The sequence below is a fragment of the Elaeis guineensis genome, chromosome 9, assembly GCF_000442705.2.
Source record: "Elaeis guineensis isolate ETL-2024a chromosome 9, EG11, whole genome shotgun sequence".
Classification (NCBI taxonomy): domain Eukaryota; kingdom Viridiplantae; phylum Streptophyta; class Magnoliopsida; order Arecales; family Arecaceae; genus Elaeis; species Elaeis guineensis.
Window position 1 is genome coordinate 11,525,295 of NC_026001.2, and position 17,309 is coordinate 11,542,603.

The 17,309-nt window shown below is 43.7% G+C and overlaps 2 protein-coding genes across 4 annotated transcripts in view; one reads left to right on the plus strand and one right to left on the minus strand.

The window, feature by feature from the left end:
- LOC105051585 (agamous-like MADS-box protein AGL11) overlaps positions 1-5,025 on the plus strand; it is a 65,901-nt gene extending 60,876 nt beyond the window's left edge. For 2 of the 3 annotated variants that reach the window (XM_010932108.4, XM_019852889.3), the window contains exons 4-8: positions 3,135-3,199; positions 3,381-3,480; positions 3,765-3,806; positions 3,892-3,933; positions 4,711-5,025. In XM_010932108.4, the coding sequence (XP_010930410.2) occupies positions 3,135-3,199; positions 3,381-3,480; positions 3,765-3,806; positions 3,892-3,933; positions 4,711-4,905 (444 nt within the window). In that variant the 3' untranslated portion in view covers positions 4,906-5,025. The remainder of the gene's footprint in view (positions 1-3,134; positions 3,200-3,380; positions 3,481-3,764; positions 3,807-3,891; positions 3,934-4,710) is intronic. The other variant, XM_010932109.4, reaches the window with a different exon arrangement.
- Positions 5,026-6,179: 1,154 nt separating this feature from the next.
- On the minus strand, positions 6,180-8,519 carry LOC140851754 (putative pentatricopeptide repeat-containing protein At5g40405). The gene has a single exon (XM_073243866.1). The coding sequence runs from the start codon at positions 8,441-8,443 to the stop codon at positions 6,386-6,388; it is 2,058 nt and encodes a 685-aa protein (XP_073099967.1). The 5' UTR covers positions 8,444-8,519; the 3' UTR covers positions 6,180-6,385.
- Between the last annotated feature and the right edge of the window lie 8,790 nt (positions 8,520-17,309).

A 17,309-nucleotide genomic window follows, 5' to 3' on the forward strand; every position in this document is an offset into this window, starting at 1 on the left:
AAATCATATGGGGCAGGCACTATAGGACAGCATATAAGACGGGCTTAATAGTTTGCCATGTTTCTCTTAAAATTAATCTTAAAGAATAAGTCTAAAAGTTAAAGACTATTTTTGCTAACAGAGTTATTAATCCTATGATTAAGGCATTTTCTTTCTTCTTTATTTTCAATACATACTTTTAGCAATACATACTATATGACCATATGATGCACACTAAATAAATTAATCATCAAATAGGTCAATACATACCTACAAATAAATCGATATATAGTTTTCAAATTATGAAGTTGACCAATATACAGTATATGACCAGATGATACATACCATAAGCTTTTGTGATACATACCCAGTAACAACCCAATACATATCTACAGTAAATTAATATATAGTTTGTCAAACTTAGTATTCACCAGTATACAGTACATGATTAATTAATATACACCTAGCAAAATATTCATCCGACATCCCAATACATACCTCTAGGTACAATGATGTACAATTTTCATGAACTTTTAAATGCCAAGATCTTAGAAAAGCAGAGAGATTTAGAATAGGAGAAAGGGACTCGAAGAAGATCTCATGGATAGAAGAGATGGTATGTGGGGTTTGAAAGAGGAGAAAGAGACTTGAGAGAAAGACCTTATGAATAGGAGAAATAGCTTGACGAGAAAGATAATGGATGGAAAGGCTTGATGAAGAAGAAAAAAGATATGGATAGTCATGAAGGATCTCTCTTAGGCATACATTTTATTTTTTTTTTTATTTCAGTTATGGAACAAATGTATTCCATTAGTAGGAGAAATCCAATTCCTATTTGACTTCTAGATTTTTTTTTTCTTAAGATGCAAAAGAAGAGAAAATATGGCATGAAACTAAGCCCACCCCTTATGATGATCTATAGTGCCCGCCTTATATGATTTTTGTTTATCAATTTCCATCCCATGAGAAGTCCCAAAACCTACCTCCCCTATAGATTTCCACTTTCCATAAAATGTGGGAAGTATCTTCCCATGGAAAGAGATTTTTCTATTCTTTTTCTTCTTATAACTCCAACCAAATAAAAGACTCCCTCTCTACTTCCCAGAAATTACCTCTTCCCCTCTTTATTTTCCATGAACCAAGCGAGTCCGTAATCATTGTAACTATGTAATGTGGTGAATTTTAACTAAGGTAGATGATGATTAAGGGTTTGGAGATCTAAAAATAGTTAGGTTTCAATTCGATTAGAGAATAGGCATGAGCTAACAAAGGTTTTAATTTGTCTTGAAAGGATGAGGTTGCTAGGGTGTAGGAATCCATGCTTCTTAGAGGGTGCTTGAGCATGTCTATAGCCTGTTATGAATGTACCATAATGAAATGCATATTTTTTTTAGAGTAAACGAGGGGAGTAAGGGACTCCCGTTATAGATTTGTTATAGAAATACTTATATATACAGACATGGAAAGGGGGAAAACGTCAGAGGTGTAATTTTTAAGGATTACAGGTCAAATGGTTCATTGGAAAGAGAGTTACGACAATGAAATGCATATTAGAGAAGGTAAAAATATTACAGTCATCTCTGAGCAATATAATTTGAAGAAAAAATTTTGAGGTCACGGCCAGTATAGCAGAGATGGTAGGACGGTCAAAATTTCAGTTTGGAGAAAGCCATTTTCATCTTGTGGTTCTGCTGTTGTCAAAGCAATCAACTACTAGACTGCACCACCAGATGGTAAGCATGCTTTATGAAAAGAAAAGTTGAGCTATGAAAGTTGATGTAGAACCCTTCCAATAATGGTTGTGAAATTAACTAATTGAAAACAAATTCTATTGAACTATCAAAAAAAAAAAAAGATCACTACTGGAAGGAGTCATATTGTCCATCAGATTAGATTCACTGTTAACAAGGTAACAAGCCGAATGCCTAAGTCATTACCTGGAGCCAACAGCAGTCTGAAATCCAAGGATTTCAATAAGAACTTTGTTATTGTTTGATTATCGAAATTCTCCATTTATGGCTTCATAATTGGTTCTTGTTTTTTAATTTTTTCAATTGTGGAGGATATGTGTGAGAACCCATAGGTGTGTGTTTTTCTGGGTGGTTACAATATGCCTCCATGGTTTGAATCCGAGACTTGACATGGACATTATGAATGCAAGAAGTGCAACTATCAGTTGGCAGATACCAATTAGTATATTCATATTACTAGTAGGAAGTCGTACAGCACCATGCTTTCATTTGGCATTAGCGCGCCGCGCCCTTTCCAGCTTAATAGCTTGCGGCAAGTATGATGAGCATCCAGCGGCTTGTGAGACAAGGATTATGCTACCAAGTAATCAATAGTCCTTTCTTTTCTTAGATAAGAAAGTAGATAGCTAGATATAAAAGAGTGAATTGCAACATTGAAATATCAAAGTTAGTTCACCTGGATTCCTATTTTTAAAATATAAAGAATTGGTAATATTGTAAAAGATTTTCGACCGGATACGGTTAGAGCAGACTGAAGACTACTAGAGAGACGTTCCTGCAAAACAAGTTCTGACCGAAATAGGCTCCGGCGAGGACCCTTCGACGATCAAATCAGGAATCTGACGTAACAAAAGAGAGAGAGAGGACGCGTGTGTGCCAACCATACTTGTGCCTTCTTGTGATTTCTTCTCCTCCTCTTCTGTTGCGCTAGATTTTTAACTTGATCGTCGAAAGATCTTCGCCGGAGCCAATTTCGATTGGGATTTATTTTACAGAAACGCTGCTCCGATGGTCTCCAGTCTGCTCCAATCATATCCATACGCAGTCAGAAATCTTCCACAATAGATAACATTAAAGAGCTGAAAAATTTAGCGACAAACTAAATGGAATACTGATTCCCGGTTCTCCCACTTTCATCTCAGAAAAACTCATTCAATAGTTTTTGGTGAATACCAATATTTTCATTATCTTACATCCTCCCAGAAGAAACTAAAGAAGGCATGTCTGTGATTTTCTATGACCTCTATTTTCACTGGATAACAAGCGGCCAAGAAAGAGAAAAGAATACACAAGCATGAGCAATCCTTCTTGCAGAACACTGATAGCACCTTCAAAAAAAAGAATGAATGAATGAAAATTAGGGTTCATCTGACTATCTTTCTATCTTTGATGATGTGAATGCAGCAGTATTATCAGCAAGAATCAGCAAAACTGCGCCACCAGATCCAAACATTACAAAATGCAAATCGGTACACCCATTATCTTAAAACTAATTTGAGTTAGATATAATGGGAAAAACTCCAATATTTTCAAGGGGAAGAAAAAGATCTCTATTGAAAGAATACATAATTTAAGGTTACTTCTAATGAGCAGTCCACACCCCAGATGATATAGCATACTACTGCTAATTGTATAGCCAGTTTTTTCCAGGCACTTGATGGGTGATGCTCTGAGTTCTTTGAGTGTGAAGGAACTTAAGCAACTTGAAAACCGACTTGAAAGAGGCATCACAAGGATCAGATCAAAGAAGGTACTCTACATAAGATCATCACTGTACCATTTGATTCGCTAGATATGTTGGACCTTTCTATTTAGAGAGTATTAGAGGATGTAGAAAAAATCTACTTGACCAGCTGAGCAAGCACAATGATATTAAACTTTTGGTCAACTTTATTTTTAGTCATGTAAAGCTTGGAGACATTGTGAAAAGAAATTTTTAAGCGCACAACATTTAATCTATTTAGAAGGATTACATGTGTGAGTGTCCTTTCGTATATTGGTCCCAGCTAACCTAGTTAATTTTTCTTTTAACAGCATGAGCTGTTGTTTTCAGAGATTGAGTACATGCAGAGAAGGGTAACATCACTTCCCCACAATCAATGGTTCTTCTCTTTTGTTTTTAGCTGTTCCCTCCTGAGTAATGTTCCTTTTGTAACTTCAGGAAGCGGAGCTTCAAAATGACAATATGTGCCTCAGAGCTAAGGTAAGAGCAACAAGGAAGCCTCTTCTAAACTGAAGAACTCGATTCTACTTTATCATTTGCTTGATCTTAACAATTAAATAAATCAAGGATTTTAACAAGCCTGAGACCAATAATCTTTTCTCATAGGCGTAATATGGAATACAATACATCACTTTCTTGTTCGGTTCAATCCTGACAGAAAATGGTACATGAATTTGAATTGCAATCAATTGACAGTCTCTGTGCTGTAGCCTCAACTGAACTGCCAAAAATCATAAGGAAATAAAACAGTTGAAGGACCAAAAGCTGTAAATGAGACAACAGAGGATTCTATAGTTTTTCTCAGATGAATTCAAGTCATTCCAGACACTGGTTATTGCCCCACAAGCTGTAATGTCCAACACTCATGCTAGACAATCAGGCAGCCAAGGCATCGAGTATCTTGATGGGCGCAAGAACTGATTTCACTAGTTGCAGGTGTTCAGCATGAAATCATTACTGAAAAATTGGAAACTCATAAAAGTACCTTTTTCCCTGCAATTAGTTCCAAAGTTCTCCAGAGAGTTTATCCTTTCCCAGTTTTCAGGTCATGGAGGTTGTCTGAAAATAATTCCCCGCATGAAGTATATAGAAGACTTAAGTTGTAATAAGTGGTCCCCTGTAATCCTCAATCTGAGCTTTTTGCTCTTTTATGAACAGAAGCCCAAGAAAAATCACTAAATTTTGACTAAAATATTAACTAGAAGAATTCTTCAGGCAACCAATATTCTACCTCTCATAATCATTTGATCTATTCAGATTGCAGAGAATGAGCAAGCAGCACTGCAGGTAAGCATTGCACAAGAAGGACCTCAGTTTGATGCTCTTCCAGCATTTGATTCTAGAAACTACTACCATGTCAATCTGTTGGAGGCTGCAACCCATTACTCCCACCAACAAGATCAAACAGCTCTCCATCTTGGGTATGAAGCAAGATCTGATCATGCTGCATAGAGAATTACTCCAAATATGTTTCCTGGCTAATGGTGTGTGTGGGTTTTGATCATATGATCCTAACATAAGACTGCCTATGGTGTATCAGAATGGTCTCTTGGTAAACTGTCTTTGCCGAAATCATGTTGCATCTTGATGTGCTTTTACTTTGATCATATAGTTGATTGTAAATGACCATTATAAACCATACTAAATGGGTTTCTTCTTGCCAAGCTACCAAGCCCGGTGATGGCAAGGCATTCTTGGCATGCATGCCCTGGACCATTTCCATGAACAAACCAACCAGATCATGAACAATATGTAACACCCCAAACAGTAGATAGAAGAGTTCATGCCTAAAGAGGGATGAATGAAAAAATCCAATCAGTAAATCAATGAACAGAGATGGAACCAATCTTGTTCTGCAATTTAAGATAAATTAGACATATAGATAATACCAAATAGAACATCCAAAGATGATCAAAGCTTCAATGTGACAAATGGAAAACAGGGGGAAAAACTACAAGGAACCAGAAACTGTCATCAACATGTCTTGTATGAATAGGGACTGCTTTATAGAATCAACAATCCTGCAATGAAGCTAATGTCTCCAAGGTGTCCAAGCCACAAAGCATATACTTTTGACTTGTTGAAAAGCTTTAGGTAGCGTCAAGCTTACTCATACTCATATTACTGATTATGAAAAATTGTAGATGCAAACATATTGCTGTGGTTAAAAGGGGCCAACTTACCAAGCTGGTAAATACTCTTAGTGGTGGTGCTAGAGACATGGGTCGAAATCCCACCTTCATTAAAGTTTCAAAGGTTAGGTGTCTCTGGTGAAGAACAAATCCCCTGTTGGCTAGCCCATTGCCTATGGGCCTCTTCTGGCCTACCCCATCCCTGCCAAGCCCCCAGCCCTACACACCACCCCCCACCAGAAACACATAGAGAGAGACAGAGAGAAGAAACCAAATAAAAAACAAAATAGAGGAGTCACCTGGGCCAGCTTGCTGACAAATAAGGATTACCTGGTTACATGGAACATGGAATATAGCAGAGATGAGATGCTGAGATTTATCCTCAGCAGCACTATGAATAAAAACTGCAAATTAAGAGTGTCAAAAAAATTTGTTAAGTAATTTTAAGCAACGTTGATAGGAAAGAGAACATTTGGTCACATGCCATAAAAGCTAAAACAGGCTCAATTATGAGTACAAATTGGTGTAAAGCTTATTTGCTATAAATAAGCTTAAAACTATGATAAATTGTTAGCTATAGGAACAGACATAATAGCAGTTACAACAAAAAACTCCATTCATGGTGGGTTTGATGTTCTGTTGCCAGTCCATCATATTAATAAAAAAAAAGAAAAAAGAAAATGAAAACTCAAACTACAAAATTACAAAGAATCATTTGAAAACAACTGAAAATAAACGAGCATACATTACTTCATCAAAGCAGATTACTTCGAGTCAGGAACCATCATCTACTTCTATCTTCACCAGTAATCCTTGCAAGAACAGGTTCCATCTCTAAAATGGTGGAACCGGTTCCGATCCCTAACAATTATCTCTCTCTGAAATAACTTAGCTATAAATTTTGTTGCTTCATGGCAATCACTACAAACTCTAAGGTTCTTCACCACTCGAATTGGCTCTTTTCCCCTTGTACTCATAAGCCCGAAAGCAATCGCAATCTTCTCACTATGATACATAACTGCATTCTCCTTCTCCTCATCCTCTATGTCATGAAGCACAGAATCTGTGCTTGGACTATACCCAAGTTTCCTCAATTCCCGTTCAATCTCAACCAGAAAAGTATTGATCTGTTCAAATTGCGGGTGTGAGGCATCACCAACGACAAACTCATGAATCATATTATTCACCTCGATAGAACTACATCCAGGTACTTTTTGCACCCCTCTTTCGATCATAATCTGCCTACATCTCTCCACATCATCCCAACGCTTTGATGATGCATACACATTCGATAGAAACACATAATTAGCACCATCATCAGGATCTAACTCTAGCAGACGTTGCGTCACCCGTTCACTTAGCTTAGCATCCTTGTGTATCCGGCATGCACGAAGCAAACTCCCCCAAACCACAGAGTTAGGCTGAATGGGCATTGTTTCTATGAGATTTAAAGCTTCCTCAACATATCCGGCCCGGCCTAGAAGGTCAACCATACAACCATAGTGTTCAATCTCAGGCTGTATTCCATAAACACCAAGCATTCGAGAGAAATATTTCTTGCCTTCGGATACTAAACCTGAATGACTACATCCTGACAAGAGCCCAACAAATGTTACTCCATCTGGCTTAAATCCTCCCCTCCTATCCATCTCAAGAAAAATTTCTATGGCTTGTTCTCCATAACCATTCATTCCTAATCCCGCAATGACCGAATTCCAACAGAACACATTTTTCATAGACATCCCATGGAAGACTTGAAGTGCAGCCTCAACACTCCCACACTTGAAGTACATATCTATAAGAGCATTACCCAAGACGACATCAATCTTCAGTCGATGATTCCGGATATAAGCATGAAGCCATCGACCCATACTTAATGCACCCAAGTGAGCACAAGCAGATAGCAAACTCACCATGGTGACCTCAGTAGGCCTCACATTCTCCACTTGCATCACCTGAAACATCGAAAGCGCCATAGCAAATTCCCTATGATGAAGACACGCTGAGATCACCGTATTCCATGTCACTGAATTCTTCGCCAACCCCATCCTATCAAACAACTCCCATGCCATCTCCAGCTGCCCCATCTTACAATACCCATCAATCATCGCATTCCATGAAACAACATCCTTAATCGGATTCCTGTCAAATATCTCACGAGCAGCACGAACATCATTCTGCTTGCAATAGCAAGTGATCATCGAGTTCCAAGAAGCTGAGCTCTTCTCCGGCATTGACTCAAACAGTCTCCGCGCATCGATGATGCGCCCGTGACTACTCAACGCAGCAATCATTGCATTATTGGCGATAACATCCCTCTCGGGCATTTCCACAAACAGTTGCTCCGCGGCGTTCAAGCAGCCAACTTTAGAGTATAAATTCAACAAACCAGTGAGTAAGAATCGATCGGAAGCGTGGCCGAGTTTGATGATTTGGCAATGGAGTGTTGCGACGGCATCGGAGGGGTTGGGGAGAGCGGAGAAGTGGCGGAGGAGGGTGGTGAAGGTGGCTCGGTCGGGGGAGATGTTTTCTTGGAGCATTGCGCGGTAGACGGAGAGGAATCCTGGGGGCGGAGAGGACTCGGCGGAGGAGCGGAGGAGGTGGTTCCATATGGAGGGTTGGTGGTGGGGCTTGGGGAGGTGGCGGAGGAGAAGGGAGGAGTTGGAGAGATTGTAGGTTTGGATGAAGTGAGAGATGAAGTGGGAGAGGAGGTTTGGATTGGATTGGAGGCGAGGATTGGTGAGGATTTGGGCTTGGATTTGTTGGAGTTTCTTGAGGGTCGGGGGTGGAGAGAGGAGATGGGAGACGAGGTGGTCAGGAGAGAGAAAGGACTGGAAATTTCTGGCACAAGAGTTCATGAAAAGGCACCTCCGCGCAAGCAACCAATTGTAACGAAAACGCGCAGGGCGAAGGGTAGGTGCAGGAAAATAATATTACACCATGCGGCAGCGGCCGTGCACATCGTCAATCACAACCGCCGGTTTCTAAAGGCCCACCTATCAAAAACTCACATTAGTATTATCACTGCAGTGATTGAATGGACGGCATATAAGACCATATGATATATACTGCGTAGGGTATACTCTCTCTCAAAAGTAATGAAATTATACAGGGTCCGGTGAAGTAAAATTAAAATTTTTTTGACTATGATATGATAAATATAAATTAAAAAAAATTTAATTAAAAATATCTAATTGAGTTTAAATTTAAAAGTAACTATCCAGTTAAGTTTCAAATAAAAAATTCTCCTCATTTAAAACGTAACTTAAAAGCAACTATCCAAATGGGATGAAATTATCCAATTACTCTTGCAGTTATAAAGCAATACTACACTATTATAAAGTAATACTATATTATTATAAAATAATATTACATTATAATAAAAATAATACTACACTATTATAAAATAATACTATACTATTAAAAAGTTATACTACACTATTATAAAGCAATACTGTATTGTTGTAAAGTAATACTGTAATAAAAGAATACTACACTATGATAATGTAATGCTACTTTATTGTAAAAGAATACTACACTAATATAATACAATAAAGTAATACTATATTATTATAAAAAAATACTACACTAATGTAATGTAATACTACCTTATTGTAAAAGAATAATATACTAATATAATACAATAAAACAACACTACACTATTATAAAGAAATACTATACTAATATAATATAATACTACTTTATTTTAAAAGAATACTATATTATAATAATATAATACTATAGTATTTTAAAGGGTATAAAGGTATACGGATAATTTCAGCCAAAATGAATAGTTGCTTTTAACTTATGTTTGCAGTCGGGGTCGTGGGCGGAGTCCGGCTCCCGTAGGAGTCCGGACGAAGTCTTCCTCGCGACAGAAGTCGTGGACGGAGCTCGGCTCCCGTAGGAGTCCGGGCGAAGTCTACTTGCAGTCGGGGTCGTGGGCGGAGTCTGGCTCCCGTAAGAGTCCGGACGGAGTCTCCCTTGCGGCAGAAGTCGTGGACGGAGCTCGGCTCCCGTAGGAGTCCGGGCGAAGTCTTCCTGCAATTAAAGTTAAAGGTGAAGTCCGGCTTCCGTAGGAGTCCGGACAAGGCTTACCAGCAGTTGAGATTGAGGACAGAACCTGGCTCCCGTAGGAGTCCGGGCGGAGTCTACTTGCGGTTGAAGTCGTGGACGGAGCTCGGCTCCCGTAGGAGTCCGGGCGAAGTCTTCCTGCAATTAAAGTTAAAGGTGAAGTCCGACTCCCGTAGGAGTCCGGACAAGGCTTACCAGCAGTTGAGGTTGAGGACGGAGCCCAGCTCCCGTAGGAGTCTGGGCGGAGTCTACTTGCGGTTGAAGTCGCGGACGGAGCCCGGCTCCCATAGGAGTCCGGACGAAGTCTTCCTCATAGCAGAAGTCGTGGACGGAGCTCGGCTCCCGTAGGAGTCTGGGCGAAGTCTTCCTGCAATTAAAGTTAAAGGTGAGTCCAGCTCCCGTAGGAGTCCGGACAAGGCTTACCAGCAGTTGAGGTTGAGGATGGAGCCCGGCTCCCGTAGGAGTCCGGGCGGAGTGACGAGGGTTCACCAACAGTTGTCGAAAGTCGGAAGAGACTCGCGAGGGTCGACCCTGCCAAGAACTTCGGTCGAGGGCATTTTATGCCCAACACCAGTCCCCCCACTTCCGAGTTTGAATTTCGAATGAAGTACGGAGAAGTTGTCGTGGCCGAAGTTCTTCCCCTGTCGTCCGGGCGCAACCGTCCTTGGATATGTCGGTATTTAATGCGCACATGCCAGAGCTCTTTTTCCGATTATGGCAACCCGAAGAGTCTTTTCGGAACTCCCACCGAGATGTGATCCCAAGCGTCGCGCCATAGAAATTTGCGAACAGTCAATCCTCAATAGCGACGAGTGGGACACGCGGGACACATGGCAAGCCCCGATTGGTCTGAAGATGCCCGCCATCATAATTGCGCCAAGATTCACTGCCTATTTAAACCCCCTACCCTTCCCTTGGGGCTTTACTCCGCCAAAAGGATGGTTCCTTTCTTCCGTCTGAGAGCCTAGCTACTCAGCCACTCTCTCGGTGTCCCGGCCAACTTCGAGCACCTTCCGCGCCGGTCTTTGCCGTCTTCAGCCCCTTGACTCCTCTCTAAGGGGTTTCCCCGCCATGTCCTCCACCCCGGTGGCCATCCTGTTGGGGATGTCAGGGGCTTGGAGGAAGGCAAGGAGGAGAACAGCGGTCCGTGGGTTCCCCGGTCATCGAGCGGCCGCTGGGGGTCCCCGTTGTTTCAAAGGAGGTTCGAGGAAGGATTTCTTCAACAACAGGGGTTTACTATCGGGGACCGCCGGTAAAGGTGTTCTGTCCGAGAATTTCGGAGTAGCAAGACGGGGTAAAACCGATCAGGAGGGCAGAACTGTCGTCACGAGCCGTAGCGGGATCCTTGATGTCGTCGGGGCCGAGTGACCAGAAGCGGCCGGCGTCGACTGTGGGGCAGTAAAGCTTGTTGCGGGGGCGGTGGAAGTAGCGCATGCCGACCTTGCCGGAGCATCTTGGACGACGGCTGTCGCGGAGCATTCGGTGATGGCGCATATCTCTGGCACCACCGCTGCCCCCAGGGTGACTCCGGTTCTTCTTGAAACAGGTCTTCGTCGCTGCTGTCGTTGCCCTTACGGCCCCCTGAAATCTATCCCATCCTTTTCCCCTTAGGGTTGGGACTTCGGAGATAGAGCGAAACAAGGCGGGGCGAGAGCCGATAGGCCTGCTACACGCACTGGAAAACGCGGTCGGGAAGGACAGAAATGGGAAGAGAAGTTTGCAGCTTGAAGCGGCCTTCGGTGTGTCCTTTCTAAGCCTTGTAATAATGTACTCTTTTCTGGCCCTCCGGGTCTTGTAACGTACATCTTGTCAGTTGAAAAATGAGAAGGAGGTTTTGTTACCTTGTCCGCCCCTTGCATCGAATCGTTGTCTGTCGAACTTCCTTCTTCTTCTTTCTTCTCTCCTCCTCTTCTTTCCCTCTTCTTTTTTTTTTTTTTTTTTTTAACGTCGTCCTAAGGTCGCCGGTGGCCCTTTTGTTCGTGTTGAATTGTCTTTTGCCGAGCTCCTTATCGGCTTTTACGTCATTCGAAGGTATCCAATTGTCATCGTATCAACCTATCTTTTCCGTCAGTGGCCGCAGGTTCGCCTGGGGCCATTCGGGCTTGGTGTCCCCTCAGGGCTTGAGCTCGGAGGTCCGAGCTTCTGTCGCCCTGAGGAAGTTGTCATATTTTGCGTCGAAAGCTTCCTTAAAAGTTGGGACTCCTGATGGGAGCCTCAATCCTTGCTGTGACAGGTTCTATGCACCTCGGGCGCTGTTTATTTTCCAATCGTCGTTGATGTAGTCCATCGCCTTCCTTTTTCTTTTTCGCTTGAAATCTTTCTCCACTCTCAACGAGGCTACGGGAGTTCGGCTCCCGTAGACGAAGTCGGGGCGAAGTTCGGCTCCCATGGGAGTCTGGGCGAAGATCGCCAGTAGTTGAAGTTGGTGACGAAGTCCGGCTCCCGTAGGAGTCCGGACGGAGTCTTTCCTGTGATTGGAGTCGTGGACGGAGCCCGACTCCCATAGGAGTCCGGACGGAGTCTTCCTGCAATCAAAGTAAGGTGCGAAGTCCGGCTCCCGTGGGAGTCCGGACGGAGTTTATCAGAAATCAAAGTTGGCGATGGAGCTCGGCTCCCGTAGGGTTCCGGGCTGAGTTTACCACCGGTTGAAGTTGGTGACGGAGCTCGGCTCCCGTAGGAGTCCGGGCCTTCGACTCCGCTCAATCCAGGGCGAGGTTCTTCTCCTGTCCTTAGCAGGGCTGTGGAGGCGCATATGGGTGTTGTAGGGCCTCTCCCCCCATCTGGTCTAAATGGAACCGGGCCTTCGACTTTGCTCAAGTTAGGGCGAGGTTCTCCTCCTGTCCCTAACAGGGCTGTAGGGGCGCATATGGGCGTTGCAGTGCCTCTCCCCCCATCCGATCTAAATGAAACTGAGCCTTCGACTTTGCTCAAGTTAGGACGAGGTTCTCCTCCTGTCCCTAACAGGGCTGTGAGGGCGCATATGGACGTTGCAGGACCTCTCCCCCCATCCGGTCTAAATGGAATCGGACCTTCGACTTTGCTCAAGTTAGGGCGAGGTTCTCCTCCTGTCCCTAACAGGGCTATGGGGGCGCATATGGGCGTTGCAGGGCCTCTCCCCCCATCCGATCTAAATGGAACCGGGCCTTCGACTTTGCTCAAGTTAGGACGAGGTTCTCCTCCTGTCCCTAACAGGGCTGTGGGGGTGCATATGGGCGTTGCAGGGCCTCTCCCCCCATCCGGTCTAAATGAAATCGGGCCTTCAACTTTGCTCAAGTTAGGGCGAGGTTCTCCTCCTGTCCCTAACAGGGCTGTGGGGGCGCATATGGGCGTTGCAGGGCCTCTCCCCCCCATCCGGTCTAAATGAAATCGGGCCTTCGACTTTGCTCAAGTTAGGACGAGGTTCTCCTCCTGTCCCTAACAGGACTGTGGAGGCGCATATGGGCGTTGCAGGGCCTCTCCCCCCATCCGGTCTAAATGAAACCGGGCCTTCGACTTTGCTCAAGTTAGGACGAGGTTCTCCTCCTGTCCCTAATAGGGCTGTGGGGGCGCATATGGGCGTTGCAGGGCCTCTCCCCCCATCCGATCTAAATGGAACCGGGCCTTCGGCTTTACCGGGATGAGGTTTCCCTTTCGTTTTTGATACAGTTTGTTTGCATTGTCCAAAGACATGTAGGTATGTAATTTTCAATTAAAATGAAGTTACTGGTAGTACATCCGCAAGTTTTTCGAGCTCCACGGTCGTGGGACGTCGGCTCCTCCGAGTTCCTTAAGATAATAAGTTCCGGGCCGGACTACTTCTTTGACTTCATACGGTCCCTCCCAGTTTGGGACGAGTTTTCCTCGATCCTGAGGTTGCGAGACAGCGGCTCGTCGAAGCACTAGATCTCCCGCTCTAAAGGCTTTGTTCTTGACCCGGGCGTTGTAATATCGAGCGACTTTCTGTCTGTAGGCTGCCATTCGAACCTGAGCTATCTCTCATTTTTCTTCCAGTAGGTCGAGGTTGGCTCTAAGACCTTGCGAATTTTGATGTTTGTCGAACGCCACGACTCGTGCTGACGGGAGTTTAAGCTCGATTGGGATGACGGCTTCCGTACCGAAGGCTAAAGCGAAAGGGGTCTCCCCCGTAGGTAGCCTCTGGGTAGTTCGATACGCCTACAACACATGATAAAGTTCGTCCGTCCAAGTCTCCTTCGCTTTCTCAAGCCTTGTTTTAATCCCCTGCAAAAGGGTTCTGTTGGTTACTTCAGCTTCGCCGTTCGCCTGGGGATGGGCTACTGATGTGAAGTTGTGGGAGATGTTTAGATCTTCACAGAATTCGGCAAATTTTGCTCCTGCGAATTGCCGTCCATTATCAGTGATCAGGGTTCTAGGCAGACCGAACCTACACACGATCGACTTCCAGATGAAATCTTGCACTTTTGCTTCTGTGATTTTCGCTAGTGGTTCGGCTTCAACCCATTTGGTGAAGTAGTCGATCGCCACAAGGAGGAACTTCCTTTGCCCAGACGCCATGGGAAAGGGGCCAAGGATGTCCATCCCCCATTGTGCAAAAAGCCAAGGGGCACTCAAGGGTGTGAGCTCGGTGGCGGGCTGTCTCTGGACGTTGGCGTATCTCTGGCATCGATCACACTTTTTGAAATATTCAATCGAATCATGATGCATCGTTGGCCAGTAATATCCTTGGCGGAGCAACTTGTGAAAAATATTGTTTCTGTAGGCCTTTTGGCCATGTACGGTTATGATTTTTTAATAAAAGGAAATATTTGCAATATCATTTTGAATGGTGTTATAATATTTGTTGGACAATTAAATAATAGAATTTACTTACTATCACAGCTTGTTAATGTGGTTCAAAAATTCGGTAAACGCTCTAGAATAGATAATGTGTCAGAAGTCTACCTTTGGCACTGTAGGCTAGGTCATATCAATAAGAACAGGATAAACAGGTTGGCTCAAGAAAGAATTCTTGAAGTTAGTGATTGTGAATCACTTCCAACCTGTGAGTCCTGTCTTCTTGGGAAGATGACCAAGTCACCTTTTACTGGAAAAGGTGAGCGAGCCAGTGAACTCTTAGGTCTGGTACATTCTGATGTATGTGGACCCATGAGCTCAAGTGCAAGAGGTGGATTTTTCTACTTCATAACCTTCACAGACGACCTATCTAGGTATGGGTATGTCTATTTAATGAAGCATAAGTCGGAATCATTTGAAATGTTCAAACTATTCCGAAATGAGGTAGAAAAACAAACTGGGAAGTGTATTAAAACTCTTCGATCTGATCGAGGAGGTGAATACCTTTCCAATGAGTTTCTGACGTATCTAGGAGAGAATGGGATTCTCTCTCAGTGGACTCCTCCTGGAACACCACAGCATAATGGTGTGTCTGAAAGAAGGAATCGGACCCTGTTAGACATGGTTCGATCCATGATGGGGTTTGCTGGTCTGCCGATCTCCCTCTGGGGATATGCGCTCGAATCGGCTTGTTACCTTCTAAATAGAGTTCCGAGTAAGTCTATAGCCAAAACGTCATATGAGATATGGATAGGACGTAAGTCAGTACTCTCGCACCTTAGGGTTTGGGGGTGTCTGGCTTATGTTAAACGTTTAATTACAGACAAGCTTGGACCTAGGTCTGACAAGTGTAATTTTATAGGGTACCCAAAAGAGACCAAAGGGTATTATTTCTACCTTGCTGATGAGCAAAAGATGTTTGTCAGCCTTAAGGTAATCTTTTTAGAAAAGGAGTTCCTTAGTGAAGGAACTGTTGCCTCTAAAGTCGAACTTGACGAAGTTCGACAGGTGGAAAAACCGACACATGTTACTGAACCTGAACCGGATTTGATTAGATCAGATCCGGAGCCCATTGATTATGCACCCTTAAGGTGGTCTGGTAGAGTACTACATCAACCGGACAGATACTATGGTTTCTTGGTCTGGGATGGTGATCCTGTCGAACTTGATGAAAACGATGAGGATCCGATCACCTATATGGATGCAATGCAGAGACCTGACTCTGAGAAATGGCTAGAGGCCATGAAATCTGAAATGGAGTCCATGAAGGTCAACGATGTGTGGACATTGGTTGACCCACCCGAAGGAGTAAAACCCATAGGGTGTAAGTGGGTCTTCAAAAGGAAGAGGGGCGCAGACGAAAAGGTGGAGACCTATAAAGCCTGTCTGGTTGCCAAGGGATATCGTCAACGTTATGGTATAGACTATGACGAGATGTTTTCTCCTGTGGCAATGCTCAAATCCATTCGGATTATGCTTGCGATAGCTGTCCATCTGGACTATGAAATCTGACAGATGGATGTGAAGACAGCTTTCCTAAACGGAGAGCTGGACGAAAAGGTGTATATGATACAACCTGAAGAGTTCACATCCACAGATGAGTCTAAGGTGTGCAAGCTACAGAGGTCCATTTATGGACTTAAGCAGGCATCTCGGAGTTGGAACATACATTTTGATAGGACGATCAAAACGTATGGCTTCGTTAAGAATGGAGAAGAGCCCTGCATTTATAAGTGGGCTAATGGTCCAGTAGTAGTATTTCTTGTATTGTATGTGGATGACATTCTCTTAATCGGGAATGATGTCCCTGCATTACAGGGAATAAAGATTTGGCTATCGTCACAGTTCTCCATGAAGGATCTGGGAGAAGCTTCCTACATTCTAGGGATGAGGATCTATAGGGATAGATCCAAAAAGTTGCTTGGCTTATCCCAGTCCACGTACATTGATACTATGCTGAAAAGGTTCAGCATGAAAAATTTTAAGAAAGGCTATCTACCGATAAGCCATGGAATTTCTCTCTCGAAGAGGGATTGTCCGACAACACCTCAAGAGAGAGAGCGTATGGGTAGGATTCCATATGCTTCGGCAGTGGGATCTATCATGTACGCCATGACATGTACACGATCAGATGTGGCATACTCACAAGGGGTAGTGAGTAGATACCAATCTGATCCAGGAGAGAATCACTGGAAGGTTGTTAAAACCATCCTAAAGTATTTAAGAAATACTAAGGACCAGTGGCTTATATATGGTGAATCGGACTTGAGACTTATAGGGTTTACAGACTCTAGTTTCCAGTCTGATCGCGATGATAGCAAGAGTGTGTCAGGATTTATTTTTACCTTTAATGGTGGGGCTGTCTGCTGGAAAAGTTTCAAGCAGCACACTGTGGCTGATTCAGTATGCGAGGTGGAGTATATTGCTGCATCAGATGCTGCCAAAGAAGCGGTGTGGCTGAGGAAATTCATCACCGAGCTCGGAGTAGTACTCTCCCTTGTTGGTCCAGTTCTGCTCTACTGCGACAGCTCTGGAGCCATTGCTCAGGCGAAGGAACCAAAGGCACACCAGCGGACGAAGCATATTCTACGCCGCTACCATCTCATCCGAAAGATCGTGGATCGAGGTGACGTCGACCTTCAGAAGATCGACGGGAAGGAGAACCTAGCCGACCCATTCACTAAAGCCATTGCGGTGAAGGAGTTCAACGACTACAAGTCGAAGATGGGTATTAGATACTGCACCGATAGGCTTTAGATCAAGTGGGAGATTGTTGGGAATAGTGTCCCAAAGCCAATCGTCAGTCTGTTGACGGTTGTGCTCCTTTTGTATTAGTACATGAATTATAAATAAATAAAA